Source organism: Cherax quadricarinatus, chromosome 24 (genome assembly GCF_038502225.1).
Source record: "Cherax quadricarinatus isolate ZL_2023a chromosome 24, ASM3850222v1, whole genome shotgun sequence".
Taxonomy (NCBI): domain Eukaryota; kingdom Metazoa; phylum Arthropoda; class Malacostraca; order Decapoda; family Parastacidae; genus Cherax; species Cherax quadricarinatus.
Window position 1 is genome coordinate 20,332,422 of NC_091315.1, and position 25,997 is coordinate 20,358,418.

At 39.0% G+C, this 25,997-nt stretch overlaps 1 protein-coding gene across 5 annotated transcripts in view; it reads left to right on the forward strand.

Moving 5' to 3' along the window:
* Sply (Sphingosine-1-phosphate lyase) overlaps positions 1-25,997 on the forward strand; it is a 284,903-nt gene that overhangs the window by 177,910 nt on the left and 80,996 nt on the right. For all 5 annotated transcript variants that reach the window (XM_070088235.1, XM_070088236.1, XM_070088234.1 and 2 more), the window contains 2 exons: positions 8,401-8,610; positions 15,181-15,316. In XM_070088235.1, the coding sequence (XP_069944336.1) occupies positions 8,401-8,610; positions 15,181-15,316 (346 nt within the window). The remainder of the gene's footprint in view (positions 1-8,400; positions 8,611-15,180; positions 15,317-25,997) is intronic.

The window sequence follows — 25,997 nt, forward strand, 5'->3', positions numbered from 1 at the left end:
AGCTTCTAGTGCCAACCCTGTGGTAAAAAGGGTGATAAATACTATCGTACCACAGTCAGCTGCTGCTGCACCACAGCTGCTGCTGCACCACAGCTGCAGCTGCACCCAGCTGCTGCTGCACCATGGTCAGCTGCACCACAGCTGTTGTTGTTGCTGCACCACCATCAGCTGTATTACTCGAAGATGTGGAGAGAGTGTTGTTGGTGTGGCTTAACGTGAAACAATTACCGAGAAACAATTAACCCCGGAGGGTTAGCCACCCAGGATAACCCAAGAAAGTCAGTGCATCATCGAGGACTCTAACTTATTTCCATTGGGGTCCTTAATCTTGTCTCCCAGGATGCAACCCACACCAGTCGACTAACACCCAGGTGAACAGGGAAAAATGCCTGGAACTAGTGCCCATATTGGTGAATTTAAAGCCAGCAAAGGTTGGTTTGAGAGATTTAAGAATCGTAGTGGCATACACAGTGTGATAAGGCATGTTCTGGAAGAAAATGCCAAACAGGACCTACAGTACTCAGGAGGAAAAGGCACTCCCAGGACACAGTGTCTCATCAGTCATTGCTGCATCTTCAATAAAGGTAAGTGTCATTTATTCTTCATTTAGTAGAGTAGTACATGCACAATATATATTGTGCATGTACTACTCTACTATTGTGCATGTATCCTTCTCTTTGTGTGTAGGAAAATGTATATTTCATGTGGTAAAAATTTTTTTTTCATACTTTTGGGTGTCTTGCACGGATTAATTTGATTTCCATTATTTCTTATGGGGAAAATTCATTCGCATACCTAACATTTCGCATAACAACCAGCCCTCTTGCACGGATTAAGGTCGCTATGCGGGGGTCCACTGTACTGTTATGCAATATTGTAATAATTATATAAATAATATCACCACATTTTTGAACATATATTAGACCCACCAGCAGGCATGTATTAGATGTGTGAGGTCATTTGTTTACTCTTGAACATCAGCAAAAATTTAACATTTCCGCTACATTGAGCTCAGTTTCAAGCCATTTCCAATACTAAAACCAATCAAAATCAAATCTATTTCTGTAATATATCTTCCATTCTGTCAAATGAGACCAAGAAATCACAAATACAACTATAAAAAACATACAAAAAAACACTGCAAAGTCACCGTTTTAATCGAATTATGGTGTCAGTTTTTTTTCTCTCATTATGCACTGTGTGCTGGAGGATTTGCTTTATGTGGTGCACATATACCACATAGATGTATTCTCTCATATCTAGGCCAAAATTTATCACTCACAGCTTATCAGAGTGAGCTGAGCTCATGGCGTAGATCTATGGTTTGGACCTCCAACATAAAGCCGTAGATCTACGGCACAGACCCTGAAAGGGTTAATTTAGGTGGCACAATGGCCTTTGTTGTTGTTGTTGTTGGGGTGTATAGGGCCATCACAGCGGCCATTCCTACATACCTTCCCATGCTTTTATTATAACAGAAAATGGAGTGCTTGTTAGGCAACCTCCATTAGATCACTATGTACATAGTTTCCTAAGGAAAGAAATTATGTAGTAATACAACATTTACTCTGGAGATGGAGAAGAGATGCTGGGCACATCAGCGTATGCTAAATTATACTTAGTACGTACATATTACTATAGTAATATTGCGTATTATTATTATTATTATACATATTATTATATTATACGTATTATTATTATTAATTAGTATGTACGTATTCTTATAATAACTCTTGCTTACCATTTGGAATTTTTATTCACACAAAAAATAGATGATTTACTGTTATGCAGACTGCTGCATTATTGTAATAATTGTATAAATAATGTCAACCCATTCATGACTGCATATTAGACTGGCCAGTTGGACACACATTAGACAGTGATGTCATTTGTCTACTCTAGAACGTCAAAAATCAAACATTTCTGCTACTTTGAGCTCAATTTCAAGATGCTTTTTGTCATGAAACCAATCAGAATCATGTCTATTTCTGTAATATATCTTCCAGTCTATCAAATGAGGCAAAAAAAAACGAGAATACAACCATAAAAACCATATGAAAATATACCCCAAAGGGGTGGCTAATGGCTGAGAAGTGAACTCTTTTATTTATGATCCGATTTCTTTCAATTTTGGTGTACATTAACCCTTTGACTGTTTTGGTCATATATATGTATACGTCTTACAAGCCAGTGTTTCAGACGTATATATACTCAATAATTCTAGCGGCTTTAAATCAAGCAGGAGAAAGCTGGTAGGCCCACATGTGAGAGAATGGATCTGTGTGGTCACTGTGCACCATATAAAAAAAATCCTGCAGCACGCAGTGCATAATGAGAAAAAAAAAGCTGACCACTTTTTTTGGATAAAAATGCTGACTTTGAGGTGTATATTTTCGTATAGTATTTATTGTTGTATTCTCGCTTTCATGGTCTTACATGATAAAATGGAAAACATACTACAGAAATAGAGATGATTTTGATTAGTTTCACAATTTAAACGACCTTGAAATTGAGTTCAGAGTAGCGGAAACGTTTGATATTTGCCAATGTTCAGGAGTAAGCAAATCACACCACACGTCCAATTCACGTCAACTGGGGAATCCAATATTCTTTCACTAGTGCACTGATATTATTTATACCATTTTTACAATAATGCAGTAGCCTGCAAAGCAGTAAATTTTCTATTTTTTGTATGAATAAAAAATTAAAATAGAAAGCAATAGTAATATAAGAGGGGTCTAGAGACGTGACTAACAAATAGAGGATATGTTATTTTAGTGCCAAGAACGTCTACATTGTTTATTCTGGACCCTATTTTGAAATTGGCATCTTTTTTACTTTGTGTGAAATTGGCCAAATTGCCAATTTCTTACCACTTTATTGGGTAGTTCAGATCGGTAAATGGGCAGTTTCTTGTACTCAGTTGATAGAAAAAAATGGAGTTCTAAAGAAATAGCTATGAGTTTGGTCAACTGGAACAATGGAATTGGCCAAAAATAGGGCTCAAAGTCGGCAAAATCGCTGATCCATATGTCACCGAGACCACTAACTTCGCGGGAGCGTAATTCCATGAGTTTTCGACCAAATTTCATACTTTTGGTGTCATTACCATCAGGAAAAGATTCTCTATCATTTCATAAGAAAAAATAATTTTTTTTTTCCAAAAATTTTTCGACATAGAATGACAGTCTCAGAAAGAGGCTTACGACAATCAAAGGGTTAAGAAGCGTCTTTCCATCATACATTACCCAAGTTTCAATAAGATAGTCCAACAAACAAATGAGATTCAATTCCCTAGATCAAGAGCAATAGCCCCTCGCCAGCGTCGAGGAACCTCCTTTGAGGCTCGCTCACATCTGGAAATTTTGCTTGCATCTGGAAGCAAAAAATCAACTGAGTGATGGCTTGTATCTGGAAAAACTTGCACGTGGCTGCACTCGTAAGTAGAGGCTCCACTGTATAATTGTAGTGTTAATTACCATATGCCTCTTGTATATGCTGATGAATGGTAAAGCACATAAATTTTAATGACTTTAATAAAATGAGAAGCAAAAGGGTAGTAACCCCTTCTCCCATATACATTACAGCCTCTCCTCACATAATGATGGGGCTCCGTTCTTAAGAGTAGGTCGGTAAGTGAAATGGTTGTTAAGCGATGAGCATACTATACTGGTAGTGGGTTTGTGTCAACCATCTTTAGATTTTTTTAATGTCACCTTTGCACCATTTATAACATTTCTGGTATATTTTTAAATGTTTATAAAGTAGTTTACTGCATACTGCAATAAACAGAATAGAGGAAATCAGCTCTTATATACATTATTTAGGTTTACATATTGGTTGGAGAACTGGTCGTAAGAGGCTGTACTAAATTTAAAAAGTGAAACTTTCATTTTTCTTTTTAGGTCACCCTGCCTTGGTGGGATATGGTTGTTTAAAAAATTTAAAACAAAATGAGTGTTACTATGGTTTTTTTTTTTTTTGATGTTTATGTCATATTATATCAAATTTTATGAAAGTTCAGGTTTTATGGTGGCATTTTGCCTCTTAGTTCCATCTAGCTCATGATTTACATGCTGTACATATACAGTAGGGCCCTACTTATACAGCAGATTAGGTTCCAGGCTACTGCCTTAACCCGTAAACGATCCAAGCAGATCTACGTTCACATGTGTAGTGCTACAAAAGTAGATCTACGTTTTTTTTACATATTTTCAAATATAACAAAAAAAAAAAACAAATCAAAGTTTTTTACACATTTTCAAATGTAAAAAAACAAAAAGAAGATCTACTTTTTTTACATACTTTCAAATGTTAAAAAAACGTATATATACGTTTGGACCGTTTACGGGTTAAAGCAAAAAGCACCTTAAAGTGGAATGCCATTTTTTCCACTTATAAATGCATATAAATGCTAGATAACAAGTTTACACTAACTTACATTAAGTTAGCAATAGAAATAGGCATTAAAAAAACAAAAAAGTAAAATACACATATAGTACACTCATTACTTACCTTAAAATATTTATAGTCTTAATGTAGGGTGAGAGGTGAGTAAACAAGATAAAATGAATAAATGAGAGAGAGAGTGAATGAGTACATGAGAGAGGACAGAGATGCGGAGTTATAAACCATACCACGGGCGGGGATAGAACCCATTATCAGAGAGTCTCAAAACTCCAGACCGTCGCGTTTTGAGACTCTCTGATCACGGGTTCTATCCCCACCCTTGGTATAGTTTGTCTGCAATCGTGTCATTACGATTTCATGAGTCATGTGGAGTTATGTAAATAAACATGAACGTGTCTGGTTTTGGTTTATACGTGTTTGATTTATACCATAATATAAACACACTACATTGTATACAAGTTGTCTTCACATTGATACAGTAGAATAAATGAAGAGCATCACTCCCATTCTCATGGAACACCATTTTTAGAAGAAATGACACTCTGAGTGAAGGCATACAAAAGGAATAATTTTCTTCAGTTACCCCCAGTAATTCTATAGTGTACACACTTTCTTTGATGTTGAGCTAGAGAAAACGTAATTTTTATCGTAACTCCTACAAGTCGCCTGGCTAACACATCTCATATTTACATTAATTTATTCTACTGGGGGGTGTAGTTATCATGTTTATATGTTACATAGCATGTTTATTATACAATTTTGAAAAAAAAAATATCATAGATGGATTAATGAAAATGTGTATATTAACGTAATATACGACATTTAATGTGCCTCAGTGATTATTATTGAATACATATTATTATCGTTATTAATAAGGCGTCTTGAGACATAAGACACTCTTACTGATTTTAATATGTACCTGCATGCTAGCACAGTGTGTAAGTATATTTAGGTACAGGTACACAGACAGTAAGTATAATTATCAGAGTAGATATACAGTATGAAATAATTTTAAAACACTTGAAATTTTGGAAAGTTTCCAGACATAATGGAGAGATGCGGAGCTCATGGAGAACGTAAACAAACCGGGTGGGGTGCGCCGTATTGGAAAAACAGTCGTATAGCGAGTTTTGGTCAAAATTTGAAATCGCCATATCAGCAGAATGCCGTAAGGTGAAATGCTGTAAATTGGGGTCCTGCTGTGCTTTAAAAGAGATTAAGGACAACAGGAATTTGTGATTCCAGTGGACCCCTGGTTATTGGCTGGTTTGGTTATCGGCCAACTCGGTTATTGGCGGGTTTTTCGGCGCCCGGTTATTGGCCTTGGTTATTGGCCGTGGTTATCGGCCATTTTGGACATGTCCATCCGCTGGCTGGGGCAGCTTGCGCTTCAGTTTGGCTTTGTCTCTCGGTGGCTGAGGAAGCTTCTGCTCATACATCCAAACCTTTCGCTTGTTTACCATTGTTTTTAGTGGTTTTTCTTGCAGTGCACTGTGAAATAACTAAAGATGGCTCCAAAGAAAGTTCCTAGTAAAGTTTCTGTGGTAAAGAAAGTGAGAAACACCATGGAATTTAAGCGTGAAGTGATAGAAAAGTTTGAGCGTGGTATGAAGGTGGTGGAACTTGCCAGGATGTACAGCAAGTATATATCAACAATTACATCCATCCTGGCAAAGAAAGAACAAATCAAAGATGCTAATGTTGCAAAAGAAGTAACTTTTCTAACCAAACAAAGGCCACCAATAATGGAAGAGATGGAAAAGTTATTATTATTGTGGATTAAGGAAAAAGAATTAGTGGGAGACAGTGTTGTGGAGTCGATCATTTGTGTGAAGGCAAAGCAGTTGCATGAGGATCTTGCAAAGAAAATGCCTGGAACAAGTGCTGCAGTTTGTGAATTTAGGGCCAGCAAAGGATGGTTTGATAGATTTAAGAAGTGTAGTGGCATACACAGTGTTGTAAGGCATGGTGAGGCTGCAAGTTCTGACAAATGTGCAGCTGAAGAGTATGTTTATGAATTCCAGGACTGTGTAAAGGCTGAAGGATTCGAGCCCCAACAAGTGTTCATTTGTGACGAAACAGGCCTGTTTTGGAAGAAAATGCCAAACAGGACCTACATTACCCAGGAGGAAAAGGCACTGCCAGGACACAAACCTATGAAAGACAGGCTTACTCTTTCGTTGTGTGGTAATGCTAGTGGGGATTTCAAAGTGAAGCCTTTTCTTGTGTATCACTCAGAAAATCCCAGAGTGTTTAAGCAAAACAATGTCATGAAGAATAGATTGTGTGTGATGTGGAAAGCTAATCATAAGGCATGGGCCACAAGGTAGATTTTCAAAGAGTGGGTTAATGATGTGTTTGGCCCAAGTGTGAAAAAATACCTCCTGGAAAAGAAATTGCCACTCAAGTGCCTCCTGTTACTGGACAATGCTCCTGCACATCCTCCAGACTTGCAAGACCAAGTGTTTAGGGACTTCAGTTTTATAAAAGTGAAGTTCTTGCCTCCTAACACCACTCCTCTTCTCCAGCCCATGGACCAGCGGTCATTTCTAACTTCAAAAAACTCTACACAAAAGCAGTGTTTCAAAAGTGCTTTGAGGTGACCTTGGACACTCAGTTGACCCTAAGAGAGTTCTGGAGGAATCACTTCACTATCCTCCATTGCATAAGCCTTATAGGTAAGGCTTGGGAGAGAGTGACTTCCAGGACTTTGAACTCTGCTTGGAGAAAACTGTGGCCAGATTGTGTACCTAAAGTCTTTATGGAGGGGGATTCCCCTTCCAAACACTAACTCCTCCCCCTTTCCTCCTCCCTGTCTTCCAGAAGCCAGTATTAGCCTTCAATAAAGGTATGTAATACTTACATAATTGTTAAAAAAAAAATTTTGTGAATATTTTTGTTTGAAATGGATTAATTGTATTTCCATTAATTCTTATGGGAAATATTATTTCAGTTATCGGCCATTTCGGTTCTTGGCAGATCTTCTGGAACAGATTACGACCGATAACTGGGGGTCCATTGTATTTCTATTTGATTCATACTTTCCTTTTCTTTATACGTGTATTGTGAATTTTTCTTTCAAAACTTCTCTTAGAATTTCATTTTCAGTATTTTCTGATGAATCAAAATTTTCTAGAGCCGTCTCCCTGGATTTAGTCAATCATACAGTGTTCCACTATCCAGTATATACTGTGACAGTTTCCACTGATATCTCTACTTTGCTTTATAATTTACATGTAATTTAGAGTGAGCTAAGGTTGCATGCACTGAACAATTTTTAACCCTTAAACGGTCCAAATGTATATATACGTTCTCTCCTGTAGCGCCCCAAACATATATATACGTTTCCTTTGTCATTCATTCAACATTGGCACAATAAGCCTGAGTCACCTAGACATGAGAGACTGGGCAGGCGATGCAAAATGCCCCCAATTAAAAGTAGGGGCGCCGTTGATACACTAAGGGAAAACACCATAAGTGTCCAGGACCCAAGACTGTTCAACAGCCTCCCATCAAGCATTAGGGGAATTGCCAATAAACCCCTGGCTGCCTTCAAGAGAGAGCTGGACAGATACCTAAAATCAGTGCTGTATCAGCCGGGCTGTGGCTCGTACGTTGGACTGCATGCGGCCAGCAGTAACAGCCTAGTTGATCAGGCCCTGATCCATCGGGAGGCCTGGTCATGGACCGGGCCGCGGAGGCGTTGATCCCCGGAATAACCTCCAGGTAACTCACTTTGCGCCATGTGAAAAAAATTGGGAACGCCTGGGTACCATATGCTCTTTTTTCCTATTAAAAAAAAAAAAAATTTTTCTCAAAAAATTTGGGCACTATGCGAGAGAATGTATATATATGTTTGGACCGTTTAAGGGTTAACAAGATTCATCAGTTATATATGTATTGTACAAGTATTTATGACTAAAAAAATTTTACTGTATTATATTCAACATGTATGTAATTTTTTAATGACAATGGATTGTTTGGGTGCAGCTGGTAGGTTCAGCTCCCCAGTTCCCACATGGCATCATCGATCCCATAGAAGAGATAGCAGCATTAGGCATTAAGTACAACATCCCTGTCCATGTTGATTCCTGTCTTGGAGGTTTTCTTATTCCATTCATGGAAGAGGCTGGCTACCCACTTCCACTGTTTGATTTCCGCTTGAAGGGCGTGACCAGTATATCAGCAGACACCCATAAGGTATGTTTTATTTTAGAAGTATATAGTAATGAGATTAAACTAAATCTAGAGAGTACTGTAATAAATTAAAGAAGCCACTAGGCCCTTTGGCCTGGTAGCTAAAGCTCTCGCTTCGCACCGCGAGGTTCTGGATTTGATTCCCGGCGAGGGTAGAAACATTGGGGTTGTTTCCTTACACCGGTTGTCTATGTTCCCCATCAGTAAAATGAGTTCCTGGGTTTTTGTCGACTGGTGTGGGTTTCATCCTGAGACAAAACTGACCTAATTTGCCCGAAATGCTCTGCATAACAAGTGGCTTTCTATATAGTAGTACTGTACATGTCATTGATGTCAGCTAGGCCTGTATTCCTTGTATGTGCACTTGTAGAAATAAAGATATTATAATAAGCACAAAAGAGTGGAGCATTGCAGTAGGTTTGATGGCCTATCCTCATTTGAATTATAATGTCTGTGCTTTTCTGGCTGGACAGCTGTTGAATGAATAATGGTGAATGTTCCTTTTAATGGGTCACCCTACCTTATGTGGAAGATTACTTTTGTGGTTAAAAAACTTTGTTATATGAAATATAACATATTAACCTTAGTGGAGATAAGCCTTCACAGTATTGTCATTTTTCTTAGTTATTGTATTGTGTTCAGAAAACATCTATTTAAAATGTACACTTTTGTCAAACCCTAAAATTATTTTTTTTTTTTATTAACACACTGGCCGATTCCCACCAAGGCAGGGTGGCCCGAAAAAGAAAAACTTTCACCATCATTCACTCCATTACTGTCTTGCCAGAAGGGTGCTTTACACTACAGTTTTTAAACTGCAACGTTAACACCCCTCCTTCAGAGTGCAGGCACTGTACTTCCCATCTCCAGGGCTCAAGTCCAGCCTGCCGGTTTCCCTGAATCCCTTCATAAATGTTACTTTGCTCACACTCCAACAGCACATCAAGTATTAAAAACCATTTGTCTCCATTCACTCCTATCAAACATGCTCACGCTTGCCTGCTGGAAGTCCAAGCCCCTCGCACACAAAACCTCCTTTACCCCCTCCCTCCAACCTTTCCTAGGCCGACCCCTACCCCGCCTTCCTTCCACTACAGACTGATACACTCTTGAAGTCATTCTGTTTCGCTCCATTCTCTCTACATGTCCGAACCACCTCAACAACCCTTCCTGACCCCTCTGGACAACAGTTTTGGTAATCCCGCACCTCCTCCTAACTTCCAAACTATGAATTCTCTGCATTATATTCACACCACACATTGCCCTCAGACATGACATCTCCATTGCCTCCAGTCTTCTCCTCGCTGCAACATTCATCACCCATGCTTCACACCCATATAAGAGCGTTGGCAAAACTATACTCTCATACATTCCCCTCTTTGCCTCCAAGGACAAAGTTCTTTGTCTTCACAGACTCCTAAGTGCACCGCTCACCCTTTTCCCCTCATCAATTCTATGATTCACCTCATCTTTCATAGACCCATCCGCTGACACGTCCACTCCCAAATATCTGAATACATTCACCTCCTCCATACTCTCTCCCTCCAGTCTGATATCCAATCTTTTATCACCTAATCTTTTTGTTATCCTCATAACCTTACTCTTTCCTGTATTCACTTTTAATTTTCTTCTTTTGCATACCCTACCAAATTCATCCACCAACCAACAGTTCAATATTAATTCATCAAATCTGTACCTTATAAAGAGGAGACTGTAATTCTGTATTTTTTTTTTTTTTTCAAAAAACTAGTGTAACAATCCATTAGCTAGTAAGATAAATTAGTTAAGTATCTTAGTTATTAAGTTCAACACAATACTTATTCAAAAACCTAGTTGTAGAGTCACTCTCATTCTTATGATTACAAACATTGATCCAGATTTTAAGCTTTTATTAAATGACTTACACGAATCAAACAGCAACTGTAATTATTATACAGCAGACCAAGCTAAGACGTTACTCAGAGCTAACAATAACAAAACTATCTTTAATTACAATGTCAGATCCTTGAGCAAACATTACAATGACCTCACATCATTACTCAATTTCCTTAATTCCAGTATGTCAATCATCACACTCACAGAAACTTGGCTAAAGGCTGGCATTACTGATGTCTATGCTATTCCTGGATACCCAGCTATAAACAACTGTAGGACAGACCAGCAAGGGGGTGGAACAGCTTTATACTACTCAAATCAACTTGGCTGTATCAATAATTCTTGCACATGGGATGAGCATGGTGAATATATTATAGCTAAACTTAAATCAAGAGACCTGCAAAAACCCCTCACAGTCATAAACATCTACAGAGTACCACAGTCAAACATTTACCACTTTAGTGAAAAATTAGGGAATTTGATAACTGATGAACATACGAACAAAGACCACCTACTAGTAACAAGATTTCAACGTAAATCTACTACATGACCAGGACCCACGAGTAACTGAATTCACAAACACTGTGAGCAACTGCTTGTTGCTACCAACAATATCAAAGCCTATAAGAATCTCCCAGAATGGTATCTCTTTATTGAACCACATCTGGACTAACACCATATCCCCTTTAAAATCAGGCATAATCACAGACAACACCACAGACTACTACCCTACCTTTCTCATAACCAACCTAGGTAAATTGCCCCAAGACACTACTAAAGTTACCTTCAGACTGCATAATGAAACAGCTGTAAATAACTTCATAGCAGCTATGAATAATGTCGACTGGCATAATGAGCTTGAAACATATACAGACACTAATGAATGTATTAATAATTTTATAAAAAGAACCCACTACCTCTATGAGAAGCATTGTCCTAAACAAACTAAACAGCTTGCAGCAAAGAGACTAAATAATCCCTGGCTAACATCCACCATCCTCAAATCCATTAACACAAAGCACCAATATGAAAAACAGTACAGAATGGGTCATATAACTAGAGACTAGTCTAAACATTACTCGTCAGCCCTTACCAGCCTGATAAGAAGGTCTAAAAAGTTGTGTTATGTAAACAAATAGCAAAACTTCAAAGGTGATATAAAAAAGACCTGGAAAACCCTATCTGAAATTCTAGAAACTAAAAGGATATCCAAAAACTAAACAATCAAATTAACAAAATCAGATGAACCCCTACTCCCACCAACTGAAACAGCAGACACACTCAGTGTTTTCCTCTCCACCATAGGAAAGAATCTAGCAAGCAAAATCCCAAGCTCAAACACCCATCCATCAGACTACCTCACAGGCACCTACCTGCATACACTGTTTCTAGCTCCAACCAACCCAACATAGGTCTGGCTCATCATCAACACCCTTAAGAACAAAGCAGGAGACATAAACAACTTGCCTACTTTTATGTACAAAAAAGCTTCACAAGTATTGTCACCAATTATTGTGACACTCTTTAGCAAATCCATTGAATCCTCCACCTTCCCAGCAGTTCTCAAAATAGCGAGGGTTACCCCGATCCACAAAGGAGGTGATCAAGCCGACTTGAATAACTATAGACCAATATCTAACCTACCACTACTCTCTAAAATCTTTGAAATATTAATTCATAGACGGATCTATTCCTACCTCATCTCAAACAACATACTAAACCCTTGTCAGTTTGGATTCAGGAATAATAAAAGCACAAATGATGCTATTATACACATGCTAGAGCTAATATATACCGCTCTCAAGAAGAAAGAAGTCCCACTGGGAATTTTCATTGACTTACGTAAAGCTTTTGATACAGTCGACCATGAATTGCTGCACACTAAATTAACACACTATGGTATAAGAGGCCACTCCCTCAACTACATAAAGTCATACCAAAGTAACAGAAGCCAATACATGTATGCAAATAGTGCAAACTCTTCCACATACCCAATCACAGTAGGAGTCCCACAGGGAAGTGTCCTGGGACCACTCCTCTTTCTCATCTACGTCAATGACCTACTGAATGCATCACAGCTACTCAAACCCATATTATTTGCAGATAACACTACATACGTCTTCTCACACCCAATCCCAGCCATACTTGCCAACACTGTCAATGCTGAATTGCAAAAAATATCTACCTGGATGATGACAAATAAACTTACCCTAAATACTGACAAAACCTGTTTCATTCAGTTTGGAACCAGAGCTGCAAATGTTCCACTTAACATAACACTAAATGGATCACCCATCACAAGACTCACAGAGGGAAAATTCCTAGGAATCCACCTAGACAGTAGCCTCAAATTCCAGACACACATACAACAAATTTCCAAGAAAATCTCTAAGACAGTAGGCATACTATCAAAGATACGGTACTATGTTCCACAATCAGCTCTTCTTGCACTGTATCACTTGCTCATCTACCTTTATCTCATATATGAAATTTGTGCATGGGGGTCAACAACATCAAATCACCTAAGGCCTCTAATAACACAGCAAAAGGCTGCAATCATTAAGATAACAAATTTCCACTCGCAACAACATACTCCACCTCTATTCAAAAGTCTAAATTTGTTCACCATAAAGAACATCCACACTTACTCATGTGCCTACTACATACATAGAACAATACATGCAAGCATAAACCCTCCATTGAAACTTCTCCTCGCCAACCTTAACAGGACACACGACCATAACACAAGACACAGATCTCTTTATGATGTACCCCATGTCCATATCACACTGTGAATATAAAAATGGTATAAAATGCCGACAGGTTATTAGGTAAGACACGTGCAACAGTTAGGTATCTTTATTTTGAAACATTTCGCCTACACAGTAGGTTTCTTCAGTTGAGTATAGAAAAGTTGATAGAAGAGACGTGAAGACAATGTAATCAGTCCATCACTCTTGAAGTTTTGAGGTGGTCAGTCCCTCAGTCTGGAGAAGAGTATTGTTCCATAGTCTGAAACAATATGGAGTTGAAGTGACAGGATGGAGCCTTATATACCACCAGGAGGTGAGATGTAGGCCACTAGTAGAGGTAAGAATGTAGTCGTTGGGAGGTCATGTCCCTCTCAGATCCAGCCATTCTCACTAGTAGAAGTTGTTCAAGTTGTTTTCTGTTCTGTACCAAGATACCATTGTGTTGCAGTGTCTGACAGAATGAATATAAAAATGGTATAAACTGCCGACATGTTGTTAGGTAAGACACATATGCAACAGTTAGGTATCTTTATTTTGAAACGTTTTGCCTACACAGTAGGCTTCTTCAGTCGAGTACAGAAAAGTTGATAGAAGAGACGTGAAGACAAGGTAATCAGTCCATCACCCTTGAAGTTATGAGGTGGTCAGTCCCTCAGTCTGGAGAAGAGTATTGTGTAGGCAAAACGTTTTGAAATAAAGATACCTAACTGTTGCATATGTGTCTTACCTAACAACCTGTTGGTAGTTTATACCATTTTTATATTCATTCTGTCAGACACTGCAACACAATGGTATCTTGGTACAAAACAGAAAACAACTTAAACAACTTCTACTAGTGAGAATGGCTGGATCTGAGAGGGACGTGACTTCCCAACAACTACATTCTTACCTCTACTAGTGGCCTACATCTCGCCTCTTGGCGGTATATAAGGCTCCATCCTGTCACTTCAACTCCATATTGTTTCAGACTATGGAACAATACTCTTCTCCAGACTGAGGGACTGACGACCTCAAAATTTCAAGGGTGATGGACTGATTAGATCGTCTTCACGTCTCTTCTATCAACTTTTCTGTACTTGATTGAAGAAGCCTATTGTGTAAGCGAAACGTTTCGAAATAAAGATACCTAACTGTTGCATATGTATCTTACCTAACATATCACACTGTAAAAACTCTATGCACATAAAGGGCCCCAAAATCTAGAATTCATTACCAGAATATACTAAAGTAACCAGGCCTGAAAATCAATTTAAGACTCTTCTAAAAAACTACTTACTCGCCCAGGACTAAATAATCAACACTCAATATTTAACATTACCAATAATTCTCCCAATTACTTAAATCTTAAAAGTTCAAGACAACATATAGTAAATTGATCATCTTGTTTGTTATACATTGTAATGTGACAAAATTTTCAAATTTCATTGTTTCAAATACTCAGTTGTACTTTATATTGTAAATTGTTTACTGTAATTTCTACCACTGAACCTTTCATTGCTTGTTAATTTTAAGTTAATTTTAAGCCTGCTCATATTGCTTTGCATACAAGGGACTTTTGGCATGGACACCCAACTAGTACTATAATTTCTTGTACAACAATGTATCATGTCCAAATAAACTGTATATGAATGAATATAAATGAATACTCAGAATTTGTCCCTGTCATATGCCCACATTGTGCATTTGCAAGATGTTCAAGAAATGTTTATTGGTATATTAAACTTGCATACTAATTATGATTTAAACTAAATGAACACCAATTAATCATTTAATATAAATTTGGTAAAATTTCACTTTATAGGTAAATAAAGTATTTTTGTTTACAGTAATCTTATGTAGCAAACCATGTGTGGTCTTGTGTGGTAGTGAATATATCTGTTTTTGTAACATTGAAAAATGAAGGTCACAGTAAAGGAAAGGTTAATAAATTGTTTGCATTTCTCAGTATGGATATGCTCCCAAGGGTTCATCGGTAGTAATGTACAGAGAAGACAAGTGGCGCCACCATCAGTTTTTTGTCACCCCAGACTGGCAAGGTGGCATCTATGCAACAGCAACAATTGCAGGATCCAGATCAGGAGGTAATAAGTTGATTGTATGGTAACTGTCACCTTGAATTTATTTTTAAGTGAGTTTTGTTGCATTCTTTAACCCTTTCAGGGTCAAGAGGCCCTCTCCCAAACTTGTTCTCAGGGTCAAAAAATTTTCAGAAGAAAAAAATTATTTTTTATGAAAAGATAGAGAATCTTTTCCAGATCATAATGACACCAAAAGTGTGAAATTTGATGGAAAACTTACGGATTTATGCTCTCGTGAAGTTAGCGGTCTCGACGATGTTTACGCATCGGCGATTTCGCTCACTTTGAGCCCTATTTTCAGCAAATTCCAGTGTACTAGTCGAAAAAATCATAACTATTTCGCTAGAACTCCATTTTTTCTATCGAATGAGTACAAGAAACACCCATTTACCGATTTCGACTATCCTATAAAGTGGTCAGAAATTAGCAATTTTGCCAATTTCAAACAAATTTCAGAAGATGCCAATTTCCAAATAGGGTCCAGAATAAACAAGACAGACATTCTTGGCACTAAAATAACATTTCCTCTGTTCATTAGTCACGTCCCCAGGCCCCTCTTACATTTCTTCTTCTTTCCACTTTGAATTTTTATTCTTACAAAAAATAGAAGATTTACTGTTATGCAGACTTCTGCATTAGTGTAGAAATGGTATAAATAATATCAGCACACTTGTGAGAGAATATTAGACTCACCAGTTGACGTGTATTGGATGCGTGGCATGATTTGTTTACTTTTGAACTTTGGCAAAAATTGAACATTTCTGCTGCTTTGAGCTCAATTTCAAGGTACTTTTCATTGTGTAACCAATCAAAGTCATATCAGTTTCTGTAATATGTCTTCCATTCTATAAAATGAGACCAGGAAAACTAGAGTACAACCATAAATACCATTCGAAAATACAGTGCAGAGTCGCTGTTTTAAACCAGAAACATGGTCAAAGTTTTTTTTTTTCTCATTACGCACTGTGTGCTGCAGGATTTTTTTTTATACTGTGCACACTGACCACATAGACTCATTCTTTCATGTGTAGGCCTACCAGCTTTCTCTCACTAGATTTGAAGGCGCTAGAATTTAGGCATACTAGTACGTCAATAACCCTGGTGCATAAGCCGTACTAGTACGTCGGAAACCCTGAAAGGGTTAAGGCAAAAGAAATATATTGTTTTCAGAGATTAAAAGTGAGAGATAACAAAGTGAGGCAAAACTTGTATGAATGAACATAAGAACATAAGAAAGAAGGAACACTGCAACAGGCCTACTGACCCATGCGGAGGAGGTCCATGTTCTCCCCCCCCAGATTAACCCAATGACCCACCCTTCCCCGGATTAGCCCAATGACCCTCCCAGTCTGGTCGCCTCTACTCAAGGATGGAGCACGGCATTGTAGATGAATGGTTCAAAGAACCGACACATTGTTAAATTAGACACATGTGCAACTCTTGGGTATCTATATTGAGGAAACGTTTTGCCACACAGTGGCTTCATCAGTCCATACATAGGAGAAACTTGAAGAACAGGAGGAGAATGAGGTAATCAGTCCCTCAACCTTGAGTCGATGTGGTCAGTCCATCAATCTTGAATAGAATACAGCATATGAGCGGAGAAGCAGCTTATAAACCGTATGGCAGGAGAGGTGCAGCAGTCATAGGTGGTGTCACATTTGTTCAATGTGGAAGTAGGTCGTGCCCAAGGGTTAGGCAAGCGAAGAATTCCCAAGTATTAAGATCCCAAGAAGTTGCAGTGTCTGACAGGATTGTAGATGAATGGTTCAAAGAATGGTTCAGTCCATACGTATGGACTGATGAAGCCATTGTGTGGCGAAACGTTTCCTCAATAAAGATACCCAAGAGTTGCACATGTGTCTAATTTAACATGGAGCACGGCACCAGACCCAGCAGCACAAGCTAGTCAGGTCCAACTCACACCCACCCACACCCACTCATGTAGTATTTATCTAACCTATTTTTAACCCTTTCAGGGTCCGTCCCGTAGAACTATGGCTTTACGTTCAGGGCCCAAACCGTAGATCTACGCCAAAATTCTAGTGGCGTCAAATTTAGCACGAGAAAGCTGGTAGGCCTACATCTGAGAGAATGGGTCTGGGTGGTCAGTGTGCACACCATAGAAAAAATCTGGACGCCCGCATGGCATTGTGGGAACGCCGGCAAAGTAGCTTTGTTCATAGTGCCTGGCGGCAAGGAAGCTCTCACTCCCCACTCACTCTTGGGGCGAATTCTGACTCTCCTCTTTACAACTTACAGTTCTAAGACTGATGGAAGTGGACCTGAAGACGAATTCTATGGTTTTGAACCATATGGTACCATTGTGCCATATGGTACAATGGTACCATATGGTACAATGTACCATATAGTGCATTGTACCATATGGTACATTATACCATATGGTACAGGGTACAGGGACCCTAATGGAAATAAATCTGTCTGACTTTTTTGGGTTATCCTAGGTTCTCCACACATATGCTGCTAGGTATGATATTCTACGTAACTTTATTTGTGTATAACTAAATAAACTTATGATGCCACATGCACTTGAGTAAGTTTATTCAGGTGTACAGAAATATAATTACTTAGATTATCATACATAGCAGCATATGTATAAAATCTTAGGATAACCCAAAAAAGTCAGGGTGACTTATTTCAATAGTTATCCCTGTATCTGTACCATATGGTGTCCTGTACTGTATAGTACCCAGTACCATATGGTACCCTGTGCCATATGGTACCCTGTGCCATATGGTAACCCTGTACCATATGGTACCCTGCACCATATGTTATCCTGTACTGCATGGTACTCTAAACCATATAGTACAATGTACCATATGGTACCCTGTAACATATGATACCGTGTACCATATGGTCAATAGGTGTTGGTGGCATGAGACACCAACCAAGACTGAGTGAGTGGCGACACAAGCTAGCTACTGACTCTCCAGTTTCCGAGACAAAGTGCTTTGTCATCCACCTCAAGGAACACGTCAAGATCCTGTACACTTGTAAATATATAATAGAACATTACTAATATACAACATTTTTGCATATTTTTGTTGTAAACAACTATTGTAAACAAAATAGTAATGAAAATATTAGTGTTTATTTGTGTTGAATACAACAATACTATATGGTGCAATGAACGATATGGTATCATTGTACTGTATGGTACAATGTACCATATGGTACCATTACATCATATGGTACCATAAGGTACCATTGCACCATACAGTACCATTGTATCATATGGTACCATTGTACCAAATGGTGCCATTGTACCATATGGTGCCATTGTATCATATGGTACCATTGTATCATATGGTACCATTGTATCATGTGCCATTGTGTCATATTGTACCATATGATACCATTGTATCATATGGTGCCATTGTACCATATGGTACAATTGCACCCTATGGCACCATTGTACCATATGGTACCGTTGTATTCAACACAATAACCGCACTAATATTTTCATCATTTTGTTTACAATAAACTTGTAAACAAGTTTTGTAAGCAATATAATAAACAAATTAGTGCAGTTATTGCGTGGAATACAATGAGTGTACACTAATACAATATACATTATACTGGTCTCACAGGCCACAAATGTTATTAGAAAAAGAAAAAAATAGAAAAGAAAAGAAAAAAGTATAAAAAACGTAAAATAAAAAAAATGGGATTTTGCGGAAGTCGCTGATGTCGCCGCCACCTGGTCATTTTGGGTCAACTTCCCGCTGCTGTATCTCGGTAAGTACTGATCAGAAATTTTTGTTTTTTGTCTTATTACCTTCACAAAAATATACTCTTTAATTCTGTAAGAAAAAATAATTTTTTTTTTCCAAAATTTCTTGGACACTGGGGCACCCCTTCAGATTTTGGCCTTGGACCCTGAAAGGGTTAAACACTAAGTCTCTCTATTATGTCTAGAAACTCCAAAATTTCAAGTATTTTTAAGTTATTTCATATTTTATGTTTTTTTTTTTTGTTTTTTTTTTTTTTTTTTTTTTTTTTTTTGCAACAAGTCGGCCGTCTCCCACCGAGGCAGGGTGACCCAAAAAAGAAAGAAAATCCCCAAGAAGAAAATGCTTTCATCATCATTCAACACTTTCAAAACACTCACACATAATCACTGTTTTTGCAGAGGTGCTCAGAGTACAACAGTTTAGAAGCATATGTGTATAAGGATACACAACATATCCCTCCAAACTGCCAATATCCCAAACCCCTCCTTTAAAGTGCAGGCATTGTACTTCCCATTTCCAGGACTCAAGTCCGATTATATGAAAATAACCGGTTTCCCTGAATCCCTTCACTAAATATTACCCTGCTCACACTCCAACAGATCGTCAGGTCCCAAGTACCATTCGTCTCCATTCACTACTATCTAACACGCTCATGCACGCTTGCTGGAAGTCCAAGCCCCTTGCCCACAAAACCTCCTTTACCCCTTCTCTCCAACCCTTTCGAGGACGACCCCTACCTCGCCTTCCTTCCCCTATAGATTTATATGCTTTCCATGTCATTCTACTTTGATTCATTCTCTCTAAATGACCGAACCACCTCAACAACCCCTCTTCTGCCCTCTGACTAATACTTTTATTAACTCCACACCTTTTCCAAATTTCCACACTCTGAATTTTCTGCATAATATTTACACCACACATTGCCCTTAGACAGGACATCTCCACTGCCTCCAACCATCTCCTCGCTGCTGCATTTACCACCCAAGCTTCACACCCATGTAAGAGTGTTGGTACTACTATACTTTCATACATTCCCTTCTTTGCCTCCATAGATAACGTTTTTTGACTCCACATATACCTCAATGCTCCACTCACCTTTTTTCCCTCATCAATTCTATGATTAACCTCATCTTTCATAAATCCATCGGCCGACATGTCAACTCCCAAGTATCTGAAAACATTCACTTCTTCCATACTCCCTCTCCCCAATTTGATATCCAATTTTTCTTTATCTAAATCATTTGATACCCTCATCACCTTACTCTTTTCCATGGTCACTTTCAACTTTCTACCTTTACACACATTCCCAAACTCGTCCACTAACCTTTGCAGTTTTTCTTTAGAATCTCTCATAAGCACAGTATCATCAGCAAAAAGTAACTGTGTTAATTCCCATTTTGAATTTGATTCCCCATAATTTAATCCCTCCCCTCTCCCGAACACCCTACCATTTACTTCTTTTACAACCCCATCTATAAATATATTAAACAACCATGGTGACATTACACATCCCTGTCTAAGACCTACTTTTACCGGGAAGTAGTCTCCCTCTCTTCTACGCACCCTAACCTGAGCCTCACTATCCTCATAAAAACTCTTTACAGCATATAGTAACTTACCACCTATTCCATATACAGTGGACCCCCTCATACCGATTTTAATCCGTGCAAGAGGGGTAATTGTTATGCGAAATAATCGGTATGTGAATGAATTTTCCCCATAAGAAATAATGGAAATAAAATTAATCCGTGCAAGACACCCAAAAGTATGAAAAAAAAAAAATTTTTACCACATGAAATGTTAATTTTAGTACACACAAACTGAAAAAGGCATGCACAATTACATGACACTTACTTTTATTGAAGATCTGGTGATGATTGATGGGATGGGAGGAGGGGAGAGAGAGTGTTAGTGTTTAGAAGGGGAATCCCCTTCCATTAAGACTTGAGGTGTCGAGTCCTTTTCTGGGGTTACTTCCCTTCTTCTTTTAATGCCACTAGGACCAGCTTCAGAGTCACTGGACTTCTTTCGCACAACATATCTGTCCATAGTGGCCTGTACCTCTCGTTCCTTTATGACTTCCCTAAAGTGTTTCACAACATTGTCAGTGTACAGGTTCACCAACACAGCTTGCAATAGCTGTGTGAGGGTGATTTTCATCAAAAAAGGTTTGCACTTCAAGCCACTTTGCACACATTTCCTTAATCTTTGTAGTAGGCAACTTCTTCAATTTCTCTCTCCCCTCCTCTGAACCAGTTTTCTCAGGTCTGGCCTCTTGCTCTTGAAGTTGATCTATCAGCTCATCAGTGGTTAGTTCTTCATTGTCCTCCTCCACCAACTCTTCCACATCCTCCCCACTAACCTCCAACCCCAAGGACTTTCCCAATGCCACAATGGATTCCTCAACTGGCATAATCCTCTCAGGGTTAGCCTCAAACCCTTCAAAATCCCTTTTGTCTACACATTCTGGCCACAGTTTCTTCCAAGCAGAGTTCAAGGTCTTCTTAGTCACTCCCTCCCAAGCCTTACCTATAAGGTTTACACAATTGAGGATATTAAAGTGCTCTCTCCAAAACTCTCTTAGAGTCAGTTGAGTTTCTGAGGTCACTACAAAGCACCTTTCAAACAGAGCTTTTGTGTACAGTTTTTTGAAGTTTGCAATAACCTGCTGGTCCATGGGCTGCAGGAGAGGAGTGGTATTAGGAGGCAAAAACTTCACCTTAATGAAGCTCATGTCCCCATAAAGTCGCTCTGCCACGTCTGTAGGATGACCAGGGGCATTGTCTAACACCAGGAGGCACTTAAGTTCTAATTTCTTTTCAGTTAGGTAATCTTTCACATTGGGGGCAAATGCATGGTGTAACCAGTTATAGAAAAAGTCCCTAGTGACCCATGCCTTACTGTTTGCCCTCCACAGCACACACAAATTATCCTTGAGGACATTCTTTTGCCTGAACGCTCTGGGAGTTTCAGAGTGATACACTAATAAAGGCTTAACTTTGCAATCACCACTAGCATTGGAACACATCAACAAAGTAAGCCTGTCTTTCATAGGCTTATGTCCTGGGAGTGCCTTTTCCTCCTGAGTAATGTAGGTCCTGCTTGGCATTTTCTTCCAAAACAGGCCTGTTTCATCACAATTAAACACTTGTTCAGGTTTCAGTCCTTCAGTCTCTATGTACTCCTTGAATTCATGCACATATTTTTCAGCCGCTTTGTGGTCCGAACTGGCAGCCTCACCATGCCTTATCACACTATGTATGCCACTACGCTTCTTAAATCTCTCAAACCAACCTTTGCTGGCCTTAAATTCACTCACATCAGCACTAGTTGCAGGCATTTTTTTAATTAAATCCTGATGCAACTTCCTAGCCTTTTCGCTTATGATCGCTTGAGAGATGCTATCTCCTGCTAGCTGTTTTTCATTTATCCACACCAATAAGAGTCTCTCAACATCTTCCATCACTTGCGATCTTTGTTTCGAAAACACAGTTAAACCTTTGGCAAGAACAGCTTCCTTGATTGCCTTTCTGGTGCCCACAATAGTAGCGATGGTTGATTGGGGTTTCTTGTACAACCTGACCAGGTCGGCGATACGCACTCCACTTTCATACTTATCAATGATCTCTTTCTTCATTTCTATTGGAATTCTCACCCTTATTGGTGTAGGGTTGGCACTAGAAGCTTTCTTGGGGCCCATGGTCACTTATTTTCCAGAAACAGCACCGAAAACACTGTAATAATACGAAATATTCCGATTGTATGCTTGGATGTTACCGCGGAGGCTGGCTGGTAAACAATGGCACGGGCGGCACATGTGAGGCTGGCTGAGGGCGCACATTGGACGCGTCTCGGACGAAAATCGGTGAGCGGGTTTTTAAGCGGTATGCGAGGCAAAATTTTTGCGATTAAAGCAAGCGGTATGCGGATTAATCGCTATGTGGTGCCATCGGTATGCGGGGGTCCACTGTACAATTTTTTCTTATTTTCATTAAAATTTCTTGACGGTGCCTCTCCCACTCTATCATCTGCTCTCCTTTTGCACTCTCTCACCACTCTCTTCACCTTTCTTTTACTCTCCATATACTCTGCTCTTCTTATAACACTTCTGCTTTGTAAAAACCTCTCATAAGCTAACTTTTTCTCTTTTATCACACCCTTTACTTCATCATTCCACCAATCACTCCTCTTTCCTCCTGCACCCACCCTCTTATAACCACAAACTTCTGCCCCACATTCTAATACTGCATTTTTAAAACTATTCCAACCCTCTTCAACTCCCCCACTACTCATCTTTGCACTAGCCCACCTTTCTGCCAATAGTCGTTTATATCTCACCCGAACTTCCTCCTCCCTTAGTTTTTACACTTTTGCCTCCCTCTTACTTGTTGTTGCCACCTTCCCCTTTTCCCATCTACCTCTTACTCTAACTGTAGCTACAACTAAATAATGATCCGATATATCAGTTGCCCCTCTATAAACATGTACGTAAACATGTATATAAACATGTACATTTTATATATACAGTGGACCCCCGGTTAATGATATTTTTTCACTCCAGAAGTATGTTCAGGTGCCAGTACTGACCGAATTTGTTCCCATAAGGAATATTGTGAAGCAGATTAGTCCATTTCAGACCCCCAAACATACACGTACAAACGCACTTACATAAATACACTTACATAATTGGTCGCATTCGGAGGTGATCGTTATGCGGGGGTCCACTGTACTCTGATAATTATGCTTATGTATACCTGTACCTAAATAAACTTACACACTGTGCTGGTGTGCAGGTACACATTAAAATCAGTAAGAATGTGTTATGTCTTGAGACACCATATTAGTAATAATAATAATAATAATAACAATAATAAAAATAATAATAATAATAATAATCACCGAGTCTCGTTGAATGTCGTGTACTACATTAATATACATATTTTTGTTAATCCATCTATGATATTTCTTCAAAACTATATAATAAACACAATATATAACATATAAAGATGATAAATACACCCCACAGTAGAATAACATTTTCTCTAGTCCAACATAAGAGATAATGTGTTACTGGTGGTAACTGTAGAAAATTATTCCCTTCATATGTAAGTAAGTTTATTCAGGTATACACAATATAGTTACATAGATTATCATACATAGCAGTATATGTGTAAAGTACCTAGGATAACCCAAAAAAGTCAGACAGAGTGACTTATTTCCATTGCCTTCACTCATAGCATCATTTCTTCTAAAAATTGGTGTTATATGAGAATGGGAGTGTTCCTCTATTTATTCTACCATATCAATGTAGAGACAACTTGTACACAATGTAACTTGTACACAAACCATACGTGTATGCCTGGCTTGTTTACAAAACTTGCATTCGCCTGGTTTGTTTACATAACTCTGCTCCTGTCCTCCCTCATGTACTCATTCTCTCTCTCTCTCTCTCTCTCTCTCTCTCTCTCTCTACAGTGGACCCCCGCATACCGTTGGCATCACATAACGTTAAATCCGCATACAGCTACATTTTATCGCCAAGATTTTGCCTCGCATACTGCTAAAAAACCTGCTCAATGCTGTTCGTCCGAGACGCGTCTAATGTGCGCCCTTAGCCAGCCTCACATGTTCCGCCGGTGGCATTGTTTACCAGCCAGCCTCCGCGGTAACATCCAAGCATACAATCGGAACATTTCGTATTATTACAGTGTTTCTGGTGATTTTATCTGCAAAATAAGTGACCATGGGCCCCAAGAAAGCTTCTAGTGCCAACCCTACAGGAATAAGGGTGAGAATTACTATAGAGATGAAGAAAGAGATCATTGATAAGTATGAAAGTGGAGTGCGTGTCTCCGAGCTGGCCAGGTTGTATAGTAAACCCCAATCAACCATCGCTACTATTGTGGGCAACAAAAAGGCAATCAAGGAAGCTGTTCTTGCCAAAGGTTTAACTGTGTTTTCGAAACAGAGATCGCAAGTGATGGAAGATGTTGAGAGACTGTTATTGGTGTGGATAAATGAGAAACAGATAGCAGGAGATAGCATCTCTCAAGTGATCATAAGTGAAAAGGCTAGGAAGTTGCATCAGGATTTAATTAAAAAAATGCCTGCAACTAGTGATGATGTGAGTGAATTTAAGGCCAGCAAAGGTTGGTTTGAGAGATTTAAGAGGCGTAGTGGCATACATAGTGTGATAAGGCATGGTGAGGCTGCCAGTTCGGACCACAAAGCAGCTGAAAAATATGTGCAGGAATTCAAGGAGTACATAGAAACTGAAGGACGGAAACCTGAACAAGTGTTTAATTGTGATGAAACAGGCCTGTTTTGGAAGAAAATGCCAAGCAGGACCTACATTACTCAGGAGGAAAAGGCACTCCCAGGACATAAGCCTATGAAAGACAGGCTTACTCTGTTGATGTGTTCCAATGCTACTGGTGATTGCAAAGTGAAGCCTTTATTAGTGTATCACTCTGAAACTCCCAGACTGTTCAGGCAAAAGAATGTCCTCAAGGAAAATTTGTGTGTGCTGTGGAGGGCAAACAGTAAGGCATGGGTCACTAGGGACTTTTTCTATGACTGGTTACAGCATGCATTTGCCCCCAATGTGAAAGATTACCTAACTGAAAAGAAATTAGAACTTAAGTGCCTCCTGGTGTTAGACAATGCCCCTGGTCATCCTACAGACGTGGCAGAGCGACTTTATGGGGACATGAAATTCATTAAGGTGAAGTTTTTGCCTCCTAATACCACTCCTCTCCTGCAGCCCATGGACCAGCAGGTTATTGCAAACTTCAAAAAACTGTACACAAAAGCTCTGTTTGAAAGGTGCTTTGTAGTGACCTCAGAAACTCAACTGACTAAGAGACTTTTGGAGAGATCACTTTAATATCCTCAATTGTGTAAACCTTATAGGTAAGGCTTGGGAGGGA